Source organism: Blastomyces dermatitidis, assembly GCF_000003525.1.
Source record: "Blastomyces dermatitidis ER-3 genomic scaffold supercont1.8, whole genome shotgun sequence".
Taxonomy (NCBI): Eukaryota; Fungi; Ascomycota; class Eurotiomycetes; order Onygenales; family Ajellomycetaceae; genus Blastomyces; species Blastomyces dermatitidis.
Window position 1 is genome coordinate 2,671,376 of NW_025544781.1, and position 12,939 is coordinate 2,684,314.

The window sequence follows — 12,939 nt, forward strand, 5'->3', positions numbered from 1 at the left end:
TCATTATCAGAGAATTTATAAGAACTGCTTAAGCATTTGAAAAATACTGAGAAAGAGATTATAAGCTATGAGACAGCTAGTAGAGATTATCTTATTACATATCAGAGATATTAAGTAAGAAATACTGCTTAAGACTTCTCATTTTTCTCAAAGAATTTTTTAGAGATAATCTTACAGTGATAAACTGATATCTTATAAACTCTGTAGCACTCTTCTTCTATTTTCTTTCAAAGAGTTTTTAGAAGTTTAATAACACTACACAAGTATAAAATTTCTGAAGCAGTTAATAAGAAAAGAAAGAAATATTTAAAATCAATAAAAAGATTAATATTAATTAACTCATGAGCTGCTGCTAATCTAATAAGACTGCAGCTCACTGAAAAAAGTAAAAAGAAGAAATCTCAGAATCTACTTATTAATAACTATATCTTCATTAAACTTATTCTTCACTGTTAAAGTCTTCAGTATTAGTATCTTTATCTGCTGAGAAGTTAGTACTGCAGCATCACAGAAGAGTATGAGAAATATATAAAATATTAACTTATTAACTTATAAAGTATCTCAGTCATCTGCTTCAGTTGAAGCAAGATTCTCTTTAATTAGTGATTAATCTTCACAGTGCTTTGAACAGTGATATCAGCTGATCTCTTCTTGAGATCAGTCATTTTAAGATGTTTTTTCATCTCAGAGATTCATGTTTTCATCTTCTTTTACAGATGAGTAAGAGAGATCTTCTCAGTCTTGATAGAATTCATTAATACTTGAAGTTCTGAGACTCTCACTCTGTACTGCTTGAGCATCTAGACTTCTTATCAGAGCTGATATGATATCTTTCTGTGAAGTAATACTTATAGAGAGACAGAAGTTATTATTACAGATATAACAGAAATAATGAGAGTGAGAGAAGAAGCAGATATATAAAATCCTCTCTTTCTTCAGCTGCTTAACACAGTACAGATAAGTGGCAGTGCTGGCTAGAGGCTGTATCAGAGCCTTCTCACAGAGAGAAGATGAAGAGACTGCAGAACTCTGTAAACTCAACTCAGCAGTATTCTGAGCAGGGCTCAGACATGCCGCGGGAGAGGAACTACAGATTGGGCTCCTCAGAGCCACTGTTCTCAGAACCAAGCTCTCCTCGAGTTCCTCTATGAATGATCACATGGGGTCATACATCACTGTATTGGCTGGGGGGGGGGGCGGCGTCGCAACGGCGGTGAGAAGGGCAGGGGATGGACTGGATGCAGATGCACTGACCGGCAGAACCACTGCAGCTGCAAGATCAGCAGGAGGAGATGTGATAATGAAAGCAGTGCTCCTGCAGCTCATTGACACTGCTGCCTTTAACCTGGCTTTATCAGTGACCACAGAGGCCGCAGCCGCACCATGAAGACATTTATTATTCACTAGAAAACATCAGAATAAGCCCCTTATTATCTCTCAAGAATGATGCTCTCATGCACTCACTATTACAGATGAGAGAGGGGGAGAAAAATGTGTCACAGAGAGAAGAGAATCTTTTGAAAAATCCTGCCACTACTGTTAGCTTTGTCTCTAAAACACATCACTTTTGCAGAGAATTTTATATATAGAATGAAATATGATGAAAGATCTGCAAGTCACTTATTAACTACATTTTCTTCATCTCAAATTGATATATAAGGAACTTACTTATCACATGTTTAATTTGAATGAAGATGAAAAAAGAAAGATCTATACAGTCAGCAGAATAACTCATCTATTTCTTTATATTATATACAGCACATGCACTGTCAATCAATTAGTAATCATTACTATACAATAAAGATAATTTCTAATCTGATAATCTTGAGAGTATAGACACTATATTCTTAAGAAGAAGAGCATTATCATACTCTCAGCTGTGTCAAGACTCTGCTGCAGTTTCACACAGCTCATTGCTTTTATACAGATGATTTCATCTCATCTGAACTGGTTTTCAATCACTCTATAATATTATTCAGATATATCATAGAAAGATCTGATTGATGAATATGAGAACCTTACTTTTATACAAGGTCAGTAGATTACTCTTTCTTAATAATAAGGCACTGCTGAGATATTGCTCCAGCTATTCTTACTCATGAAATGAGAGGAGAATATTTACTCATTGTCTATATAGAATAGCTAGATGCTGACTATTCTCAAAGTCTCAAACCAGGACATTCTGCAAAGAAACAAGCTAAACTCAAATCTCATTTTCAGAATCAGAAATGAAATTAATCAGCAGTTCTTTTCTCAGTTGATGACTGATATTGAAGTTCAAAAATCAGTTATAGCTTCAATTGAGTCATCATTCTTTGAAAACTTCATCATTCTGACTACAATGCCTGAATTCAGTGCTGAATTTCTTATTCAGAATGAGAATCTCTGAAAGTCAGCAGTAGAATCTTTGTTAAACACAACAATTCTATCTAAAAGAGATGAAAAGTGAGACAAATTCATTCTTCATGATATTCCAGTTGGAATTTTTGACTGTGAAGAAGGAATGCTACTTCTCAAAAATGAATTGAAAGAATACAACTCCATTCAACTGAGAAAGAAGCCTGTATGACTAAATTCAATTGAGTTCAGACAAAGCAGGAGAAATGCCTCTGTTCTAGTATATACAAAAACACTTGAACAGTCAAAGATCTCTGAAGTAAGAGTAGCAGGTTTGAAAATGAGAGTTCATGAATACAAAGACTTGAGAATGAATCTCAAAGCTCAAACACAGTGTTTAAACTGTCAAAGATATGGACACTTTGCAATCTCATGTTTTAGAGACTCAAAATGTGCATTCTGTGCCAGAGATCATAAAACTAGTGAGCATAAATGTGAAACATGCTCAAAAAGAGGTGAAATTTGTCAACATACTCTGCTTAAGTGCTCTAATTGCAAAGAAAAACATGCATCTAGCTCAAAAGAATGTATGTTTACTCCTAGAACTCAAAAGAACTGGAGAAAAGATGAAGCTCAAAGTCAATCTAGAACTGAAGAGAAGAGTCAAGCCAGTAAACTCACAACTGCAAGCTTAAAAAGAAGAAACTCTCAATTATCTAAGTCTTCAAACTTCAATTCTCCAGTGAAATGTAAACAGAATTTGAATCCTCAAACTTCTGTTAAGATTAGAGAATTGAGAAATGACTCTGATGATAAACTAGATATAATGCAAGCAGTTGAGATTCCTACTTTTCAGAACAGTTATAATCTACTATCTGATGATAGTGATTAGATTCTTCTCTACTCTCTTTTAGTATGAATATACAACAAAAACAACAAAAAAAGTTTAAAAACTCTTCAAAAATCACATTTATTCAAAATAATGTGGATAGAAACTCAAATTGCATTTATTCTTGTCTTCAAATTGCATTTGAACAAAAAGTTGATTTTGTACTGCTTCAGGAGCCGAATTTTGATGCTGAGCAAAAATATGTCATTTCTCATTCCAGCTACTACTGCTTTTTACCTCAAAAGTCTGAGATAAAGTCAAGAGTAGTGATCTATGGAAGAAAGAGATCAAGATATCAATTTAATCTAAGATTTGATATCATGTCTGACCCTGATATTCTGGTGAGTGATATTATAGATAAAGAAAATGAGTTTGATACTATACAGCTCATAAATATCTATAATGAAAAGTCATTGAAGAAAAATAACAATATCTGAACAATTGATAGAGGATTTCTGAACATAACTCCATCAAGAAACTCTATAATTGCAGGAGATTTCAATGCACATCATCTCTGATGAAATTCAGAATGTAAGAGAGCAGTGAGAGCTGATAATCTAGTTGAATAAACCTTTGAGCATTCAATAGATTTGGTTAATAAGTCTGATCAACAAACATTCTTTAGAAAAGGCATGAAACAGAAGTCTATTATAGATCTAACATTCATGTCACAAAATCTAATGAAAAGAAGACTTGTAAACTGGTTTATTAATTCAAATGAGACATCAGGATCAGGTCATGAGATTATTCAATTTGATATTGAACTGAGTGAAAAACAAATGAGTGAAAATCCTCTTCTCTCTAATCAGTATAACTTTGAAAAAGCTGATTGAAAAGCAGTTGAAGAAAGTATAAAACTGTTAAAATCTGAAAGACAGAATGAGCTATATTGAAATTCTGATCAAGATATCTCAAATGAAATGCTTGAGAATAGGGTGAAGCTTATTACATCTATTATTCTAACAAGTGTTAGAGATAATATTTCAAAAAGAAAATCTTCTGAGTATTCAAAACCTTGATGAAATGAGAATATCTCATCTAAAAGAAAAGAATTAGCTACTGCTAGAAGAGATTGGAAGAATGATGTAATATCTGATGAAGAGTTCAAAGCTGTCAGAAATGAGTATTTTTCAGATATTAAAAGAGCTAAAACAGACTGCTGAAATAAATTTCTTGAAGAAGTACAAGAGAAGAAAGTTTTTAAAGCTTTTAACTATACTAAAACAAGAAGTGTAGCAAAACTTCCAGCTCTAGAATATGAGTTTCAGAATGAATCATATACAGCAAACTCTTTTGAGAAAAAATGTCAAGCTTTCATGAGAATTCTCTTTCAGAACTCACCAGATTCAGATTCAGATTCAGAGGAAGAGAATATATCACTTCTCAACTACATTGATGAAAATGACTGGGAATGGCCTGATCTTACACAAGATGAATTAGAGTCAGCTATCTTCTCAAGTTCTGTTAAAACTGCTGCAGGTCCTGATTCAATTAATCACTTGATTATTCAAAATACATATTCCTACTTAAAGAATGAATATTTTGAGCTCTTTTTCAATCTCTTGAAAAATGAATATCATCCTGAATGCTGAAGAGAAGCCACTGAAGTGATTCTTGCAAAACCTAATAGAAAAACTTCAATTCCTAAGTTATATAGAGTAATATCTCTATTGAACTGCCTAGAAAAGGTTTTAGAAAAGATAATAGCTACTTGACTATCTTTTATAAGCTCTATAGATGATTCTCTTTTATTCAGTGAATAAATGAGAGGTAGAAAACAGTGTTCTGCAATTGACACTGTTCTCTCAGTTGTTCATGATATTCAAATAGCAAAGCATGAGAGTCTGGTCTCAACTGCAGTTTTTATTGATATAAAAGAAGCATTTGATCATGTTTCAAAGTCAAAGTTAATTCAGACATTGAAGATATTAAAACTGCCACTTTCTCTAATAAAATGAGTTAACTGTTTTATATCTAAAAGAATTATACAACTCTTCTTTGATGGAATGAAATAAGACAAGACTGAGATAAAAATAGGAGTATCACAGAGGTCTTCAATCTCACTCATTTTATTTGCAATATACACTGCATATCTATTCAAGAATAGAAATATGAGAATAGTGTAATCTTCAAGTTATGTGAATGAAATTGGTCTAGTCTACAGCTCAAAAACTATCAAAGAGAATTTGAAAGTAATTGAAGAAGCTGCAAAGGAAATCTTTGTTAGAGCAGATATCAATTAAATTCAATTTGATATGAATAAAACTGAGTTAATTCATTTCTTTTCTAGATTCAATGAGAAAGAACTATCTCTAACTCTTTTAAATAGAGAGATTAAACCCAGTGTAAATGTCAAATGATTAGAAGTATGGTTAAACTCCAAGTTGAATTTTAAATATCACATTCAACAAAGAACTGTCAAGGCAGAAAGACTATTGAACAACATAATCAGACTATCAAATACAGAGAGAGGTCTATTCTTCCAGGCTATGAGACAGTTATATATAGCCTGTATTACATCAGTAGCTGATTATGAAGTTCAAGTTTGATGAAATAATCAAGGGAATTTCACTGAACTCTTTCAAAGTCTGCAAAACAGAGCCTTGAGAAGAATTCTGAGAGCATTCAAATCATCTCCTATTAAAGCAATGGAAATTGAAACTTCAATTTCTTCTCCTGCTATTAGATTTGAAAAGGCCTGTATGAACTATGCTCTGAGAGTTGTAAAGATGAGCTCAAATTATATAATCAGAGAAAGAGTCTCTTCTTCATTTTCATTAATTAACTCTGGAAATGAACTGGATTGGAATAGATTTCTTGATTAAAATGAAAATAATTCTTCAAAGAAAATGCCTTCTCAACTGTACAGACTATGCTCTCTGATTAAAAATCAATTTTCTTCTTTAAATGTTGAAAAAGTTGATCATGAGAAGTTATCTCTCTGGAGAAAAAAGCTTGAATCTCTTATAGACTTACAAATAAGTGAACTATCAAAAGAGAAAGAATATGAACAGCATTTGAAGAGAATTTCTACAATCAATATAAAAGACTCTATTCTGATTTATTCAGATGGCTCAAAAAATGAGAACTTGAATAGATTAGACACAGGCATTGCTTATACTGAAGATAATATTAATTTTATCTCAGATTTCTGAAATCTAGGCTCTGAATGTGAAGTCTTTGATGCTGAACTATTTGCAATAGTGAAAGCTTTCAAACTTATTGAAATAAAATCTCATAAAAGAGGAAATTGTTTGAAAGAGATATGAATATTCTCTGATAGTCAAGCTGCTTTAAAAAGACTTAGAAATAGTCAGATTCATAATGATCAAATGAATCTTGAACTGATCTTAAACTCTGTTTTAAAAATTCAAAAGAGAAGAATATCAAAGCTGAGAATTCATCTGCACTGGGTTCCTGCTTATATGAATATTCATGGCAATGAATTGGCTGATTCAGCTGCAAAAAAGGGTGCAAAATTAAGCAGATCTATTCAAAAAATTGTGTCCTGATCTTTTATAAAGAGAAAAATAAAAGAATCTTGTTTAGATAAGTGGAATGAAAGCTGGCAGAAACAAAAGAAGAGTATACATTATTCAAGATTTGAAACAAAACCCAAGTGGAAATCTTGTTCAATTAAATGTAAAAAGAAAATATTCTCATCTATAATACAGCTGAAACTAGGACATGGCTATTTCAAATCTTATATACAAAGATTTGATGATAGATTTGACTCAATAGAATGCTCATTCTGCAATACAAATGAGAACCCTGAGTATATTATAATGCACTGTGCATTATATAATAGTCTCAGAGCCAGATTGAAAGAGAAGTATGATCTAAATCAATTAAATATGAGATTCTTATTCTCAACTGAGACAGGAATTAAATACTTAATAGACTTTCTATCAGAAACTCAAGCAGCTACAAGAAAATGGCTAAATTCAGAATTATCTGAATATGAAGAGGAGGAAATCAATCAGATATAGTCTGTTAAAACAGCTATACACTCTCTTTTAATAATTTGTTTTGTTATAGTCTCTCTTTACTTTATCTTTTTCTGTATCTTTTTCTTTCAATTTCTTTCTATCTATCTATTTAATGTGTCTATCTTTGAGACTGTGTTCTTTCTCTCTTTTCTTTTGTCATGATATTGTCAAATGATTTCAAAGTATCAAAAGATGTTAAAACACTGCAATTTGTAAACAGTTTTTGTATTCTGGGCTGGAATTTTCTGATTTTGCATATCTGAAATTGATGAATGTACAATAGTTAACTTTACAGACATAGAAAAAACCCTGAGAACTTTAGTTCTTAGGTAGATGTCATAGTCTCTGACTGCATACATCTATAATTGAAGAATAATAATAATAATAATAGCTAGATGCTGACTCTTTATCAAAGAAGTCAGTGATTTGTCTTTTTCTTCTACTGAAATATATACAAGAGTTACTGTGTGTCTCATACAATCTTCTTAGTATACTAAGTATTATATCTGTGATATTCTCACAATAACTCTGTAGCCTACGAGCTTGCTATTCAAGCAAGATAGTCAAGCTCACTTATACAGCTTCTCAAACAACTATCTCTACATGACACTGCTAACTAGTCACCGCTTCGGCTCCGCCACGTTACACTACTCATATGAATATTCATGGAAATGAATTGGCTGATTCAGCTGCAAAAAGAAGTGCAGAATTAAGCAGATCTATTCAAAAAATTATATCCTGGTCTTTTATAAAGAGAAAAATAAAAGAATCTTGTTTAGACAAGTGAAATGAAAGCTGGCAGAAACAAAAGAAGAGTGTACATTATTCAAGATTTGAAATAAAACCCAAGTGAAAATCTTATTCAATTAAATGTAAAAAGAAAATATTCTCATCTATAATACAGCTGAAACTAGAATATGACTATTTCAAATCTTACATACAAAGATTTGATGATAGATTTCACTCAATAGAATACTCATTCTGCAATGCAAATAAAAATCCTAAGTATATTGTAATGCACTGTGTATTATACAACAGTCTCAGAGCCAGATTGAAAGAGAAGTATAATCTAAATCAATTAAATATGAGATTCTTATTCTCAACTGAGACAGGAATTAAATACTTAATAGACTTTCTATCAGAAACTCAAGCAGCTATAAGAAAATGGCTAAATTCAGAAATATCTGAATATGAAGAGAAGGAAATCAATCAGATATAATCTGTTAAAACAGCTGTATACTATCTTTTAATAATTTGTTTTGTTATAGTCTCTCTTTACTTTATCTTTTTCTTTTAATTCCTTTCTATTCCTTTTAATATGTCTATCTTTAAGACTGTGTTCTCTTTTCTTTTATCATGATATTGTCAAATGATTTCAAAGTATCAGAAGATGTTAAAACACTGCAATTTGTAAACAGTTTTTGTATTCTGAGCTGGAATTTTCTGATTTTGCACATCTGAAATTGATGAATATATAATAGTTAACTTTACAGATATAGGAAAAACTCTGAGAACTAAAAGTTCTCAGGTATATGTCATAGTCTCTGACTGCATACATCTATAATTGAAGAATAATAATAATAATAATAATAATAATGAGTTTCTACTGAGATGAACAGTTCATAATGTATAAAAAGAGAAGAAGAAATCATATTCTTATTAAAAATCTAAAAAACAAAGAAAATAAACAGGGCTGTGAACACAATTTAGAGAGTAATAAAGAAAAAATAAAGAAAACTCATACTTATATTCTTAATATCTGTGATACTGAATCTTTTTATAACTATTAATTTCTCTCTTCAAAGAAGCAGAGAGTATTATATCTGTAGTACAGATAATTATTACATTTAACATGAAGACTGTCAGAACTACACAGACTTCAGAGAAGTTAGACATCAGAATATACACAGTTATAACAGAGTCTTGAGAGCTGATCATCTGTATATATAATCAGATATCTCTTACAAAGCTATATTCACTTTCTCAGTTATACTGAAGTATTCAGCTCAGAAACAATTGAGATATAGAGAGAGAACTCATCTATTCAGATTAACTCTTATCATGAATTTATAATATTCATATTGTCTTAATTATCTGAATTTTTACAGATACTCAGAGACTTATCTCTTATTAATAATAAAATTATGAAAATATACTGCAGTATGAGAATCATTGATAGAAAACCTAGGCATATTTACATATATCTGATCAGAGATTGTACAGGCAGAGAGAGAATGATTATAGATCTGTGAGACTACAGAGAACACTGATAGCACTAAGAGCTTCACAGAAACTGTCAGCTAGAATCTGTAAGAAATCACTTATAGAAAAACCTACAGCAAAGAGCAGAACTGCACTGCTTATAGTCAGAGACTGGTCTGAAAAAGACACAGAGTTGACTGCTGATCTGAAGATCAGATGCAGTGACAGAACTGAAAGAGATAAAGACACTATTATAAGTGAGAGTATTTCTGTTATATCAGCTGATAAAAAGTAATCAGAGAAGTCACAGAGATGTCTGTGAGAAGCTCAGTAGTAGTCAGATAGTATTTATAAAGATATTAAAATTGAAAAAAAATTTATTCTTAAGAAGTTCTTGAATTAATATATATATATTATTAGAAATACTCTCTCTCTATTATCTGAGTAAAAATACTTCACAGATGAATAAGAATACTCACAGTTTATAAGAATGAGAGCTGTTATAGAAAATGAAAAAAGAAGATAAAATTCTATAGATAGATTTCAAGTATTTATACTACTCTAGAGAGAATTATTTATACTATAAGTGAGCTTACAGAACTAGACTGATTATGTGACTGTGTCTGAGATCAGAATTAAACTTTATAGTTATTATATTATCTAAAAGTATTACTTCTGATTCTAATTTGTGTTCATCACATTGATCTCAAATCACATTATTTCAAATATTAAAGATCTCAGATTCACTTTTCAAATAAAAATCTAGTCTTAGATAAAGAATATCTTTAAATTCTTAGTTACATTTTCATTCTGATTCTATTATTAAGAATGATATTAAATAAGACTATAAAATCATTTCTCACTTATATAATATTATAATATAGTACTCATTTGTTGAAAATTTAATAGAGAGTATTATTAAATATTATTACTTTTCTAAATACAGATTATAATTTATATAATTTTAATTATGAATAAAATATAAAATACAAAAAAATAAAAAATAAAAAATAAAATAAAATCAAGAAAAAATAACAATAAAAAAAAAAGAGAAAGAAAAAAAAATAAAAGAACAAGAAAAAAATAAAAAATAAAAAATAAAAAAAATTAAGATTATACAGTTACAGTATTTTTAAAATACTCACTCTTCAGAGTCTTTATAATATTCATTACTAACTATGTACCTCTCACAGTGAGAGTAATACAGCTGTAATGAGTTATTATCTTAATATTATCTAATAAATAATCAGTATATATATGTATAAATGTGAATAATTAGAAAACATACACTTAAAAAGTGTGATTAGAGTGAACTCTGCTATCACTTGAATAATATCAAGAGTAGAATACTGAAATCAATGATTCTCTTCATTAATTTCATAGAAAAGACATGCAAAGATAATCTTAAGAAATATAAGATTTCTCAACTTCTGATAAAAATAAATCTCACAGAGAGACTCTATTTTCATAATATCAGAGACTGAGTGTTATTAAAAAGTATTACTTTCATACAATGTATATATACTTACTGTAATAATTCATTCTCTGTATATATAACTGAGAGTTACAGCTTTCTTATACTGTACAGCTCTCTCTAAGATGCTGCTGTTAGTTTGTAACTCACACAGTCTCTCAGTTCAGTATATACTGTATATATACAGTTCTGTGTGCTGAGATTATATTGATCATTATAGTCTGACATAATACTCACTTTTCACAGGTTATATTTTATTTGAGAGAAGAGAGAGAAGATACAACTATTATTTTATTCAGAGAGAAATGAGTAATTAATATTATTAAATATAATTTAATTCATCTGTATTTAAAATTTGATTAGTCTATACTCTTCACTTTAAGAATTTCTAAGAGTGTTTTAATAGTTTTCATATCAGCTTGAACTTAGTAATAAGTTGAAGAAGAAGAGAAAAGAGAGAAGAAAGAAATGAGAATAACTTATCTTAATAATATGAAAATAGAGAATTACTGTAATCATTCTCTCTAGTAATAAAGATCTGTTTTCTGCATGTATCTCTGATATAGATTATATAATAAATGCATATAAAGAATATCAATAGTATAGATATTAAATGAAGATAATGTTATTATATAACACTGTAGCTGTTAATAGTTTCTTTATCTCTTTATATTTAATAAGTTAATAATATATTCTGATACACTCTTTTATCATTATCATCATCATCATTATTATATTATTAGTAGCTACTTTCTGTGTCTTCACTTTCTCTCAATACTTATTAAAAGAAATCATGTCATTTCTCTTTAAATATTCTGCAGTTCTGCAGATCATCAAGGCACATGAGTACTATCACAGATTGAAGAGAGAGAAGAAGAAGATATTCAAGTACAGAGAGACAGATTGTAAGATATATTATAATGTCTTGAAGAGACTCTGTAAGAGAGTAGAATAATAATAATTTTAAGTAACACTTCTGAGAGATTTAGACTGAACTAAGTATAGAAATAATATGAATAACACTGTCTGTAAGAGATTGCAAAAGAAGATAGTGAAGAGTCTTATATAGTAGCAGTGAGATCAGAAGAAGTTCTGAGAATGATTTAAGACTAAGATAAAGACAGAGAGAGAGAAGAAGAGCATTACTGTAAATAAGTAATAATAGAAGAAGATTGAGAAGATATTAAAGTGAGAGATAAAGAAGTCAAAACTGATAAGTTTTTTATTAAGAAATAATGATTTTTAATAATACTTCTGTTCTCTAATTGATTAGCAGAAGCTGACAGAGAAGAAGAAGATTAAGACCTTGTTCAGATCTTGAATGCACTTCATGATTCAAAATATTAAGAAGACAGCTCTGCTCTCTGAGTATATCAATCTGTTTACTACTGAGATAGAATCTGAGACAGCAGATCAGAAAATGTGAGATTTTAAGACACAGATTAATCTAACTAAGAGAGAGTAGTGAGTACTCTTCTCTGAGAAGACAGCAGAGAGAGATTTTAAGATGATTATTATCTCAGATAAGAAGAAGAAGAAGAAGAATAAGAATAAGAAGTGAACTATAAAGAATGATGAGAAGAATGAGAAAGAGAAGAAAGATAATAAGTAGAAAAAGTTTTTTTCTTTTTATATTAGTTAGTTATAAGTTTATAACTATTAGTTAATAATTAAAATTAATTTTAAGTTTTCACAAATTATTGTATAAGTTATAATCAATTATCAATATCAGGAATGATATATATATATATATTCAACTATCATGTTACTATAATATATAAGTATTAATATTTTTTCAATATTGATATTCATAATATTAAGATATTTTTAATAATATTATCTGATAATATAATTTGATAACACTCTCTTTTATAATATTAATATATTTCAAGAAATATAACAGAGATTAATCAAGATTGTTTATTTACTTTTATACATTGATAATATTTAATCTGAGTTAGTACTAAAATTATAACTAAGCTAAGAAAGAAGATTAGTTTCTCTTATATTAATTCTTCTTACACACATCAGTGATCAGTTATTGAAAA

At 29.5% G+C, this 12,939-nt stretch overlaps 1 protein-coding gene across 1 annotated transcript; it reads left to right on the forward strand.

Annotated features, from left to right (window-relative positions):
• Positions 1-2,750: 2,750 nt before the first annotated feature.
• On the forward strand, positions 2,751-3,229 carry BDCG_17526 (uncharacterized protein; the record flags this gene model as incomplete). Its single annotated transcript, XM_045426637.1, has 2 exons — positions 2,751-2,924; positions 2,951-3,229. The coding sequence occupies 2 exons, from the start codon at positions 2,751-2,753 to the stop codon at positions 3,227-3,229; spliced, it is 453 nt and encodes a 150-aa protein (XP_045282126.1).
• Positions 3,230-12,939: the final 9,710 nt, after the last annotated feature.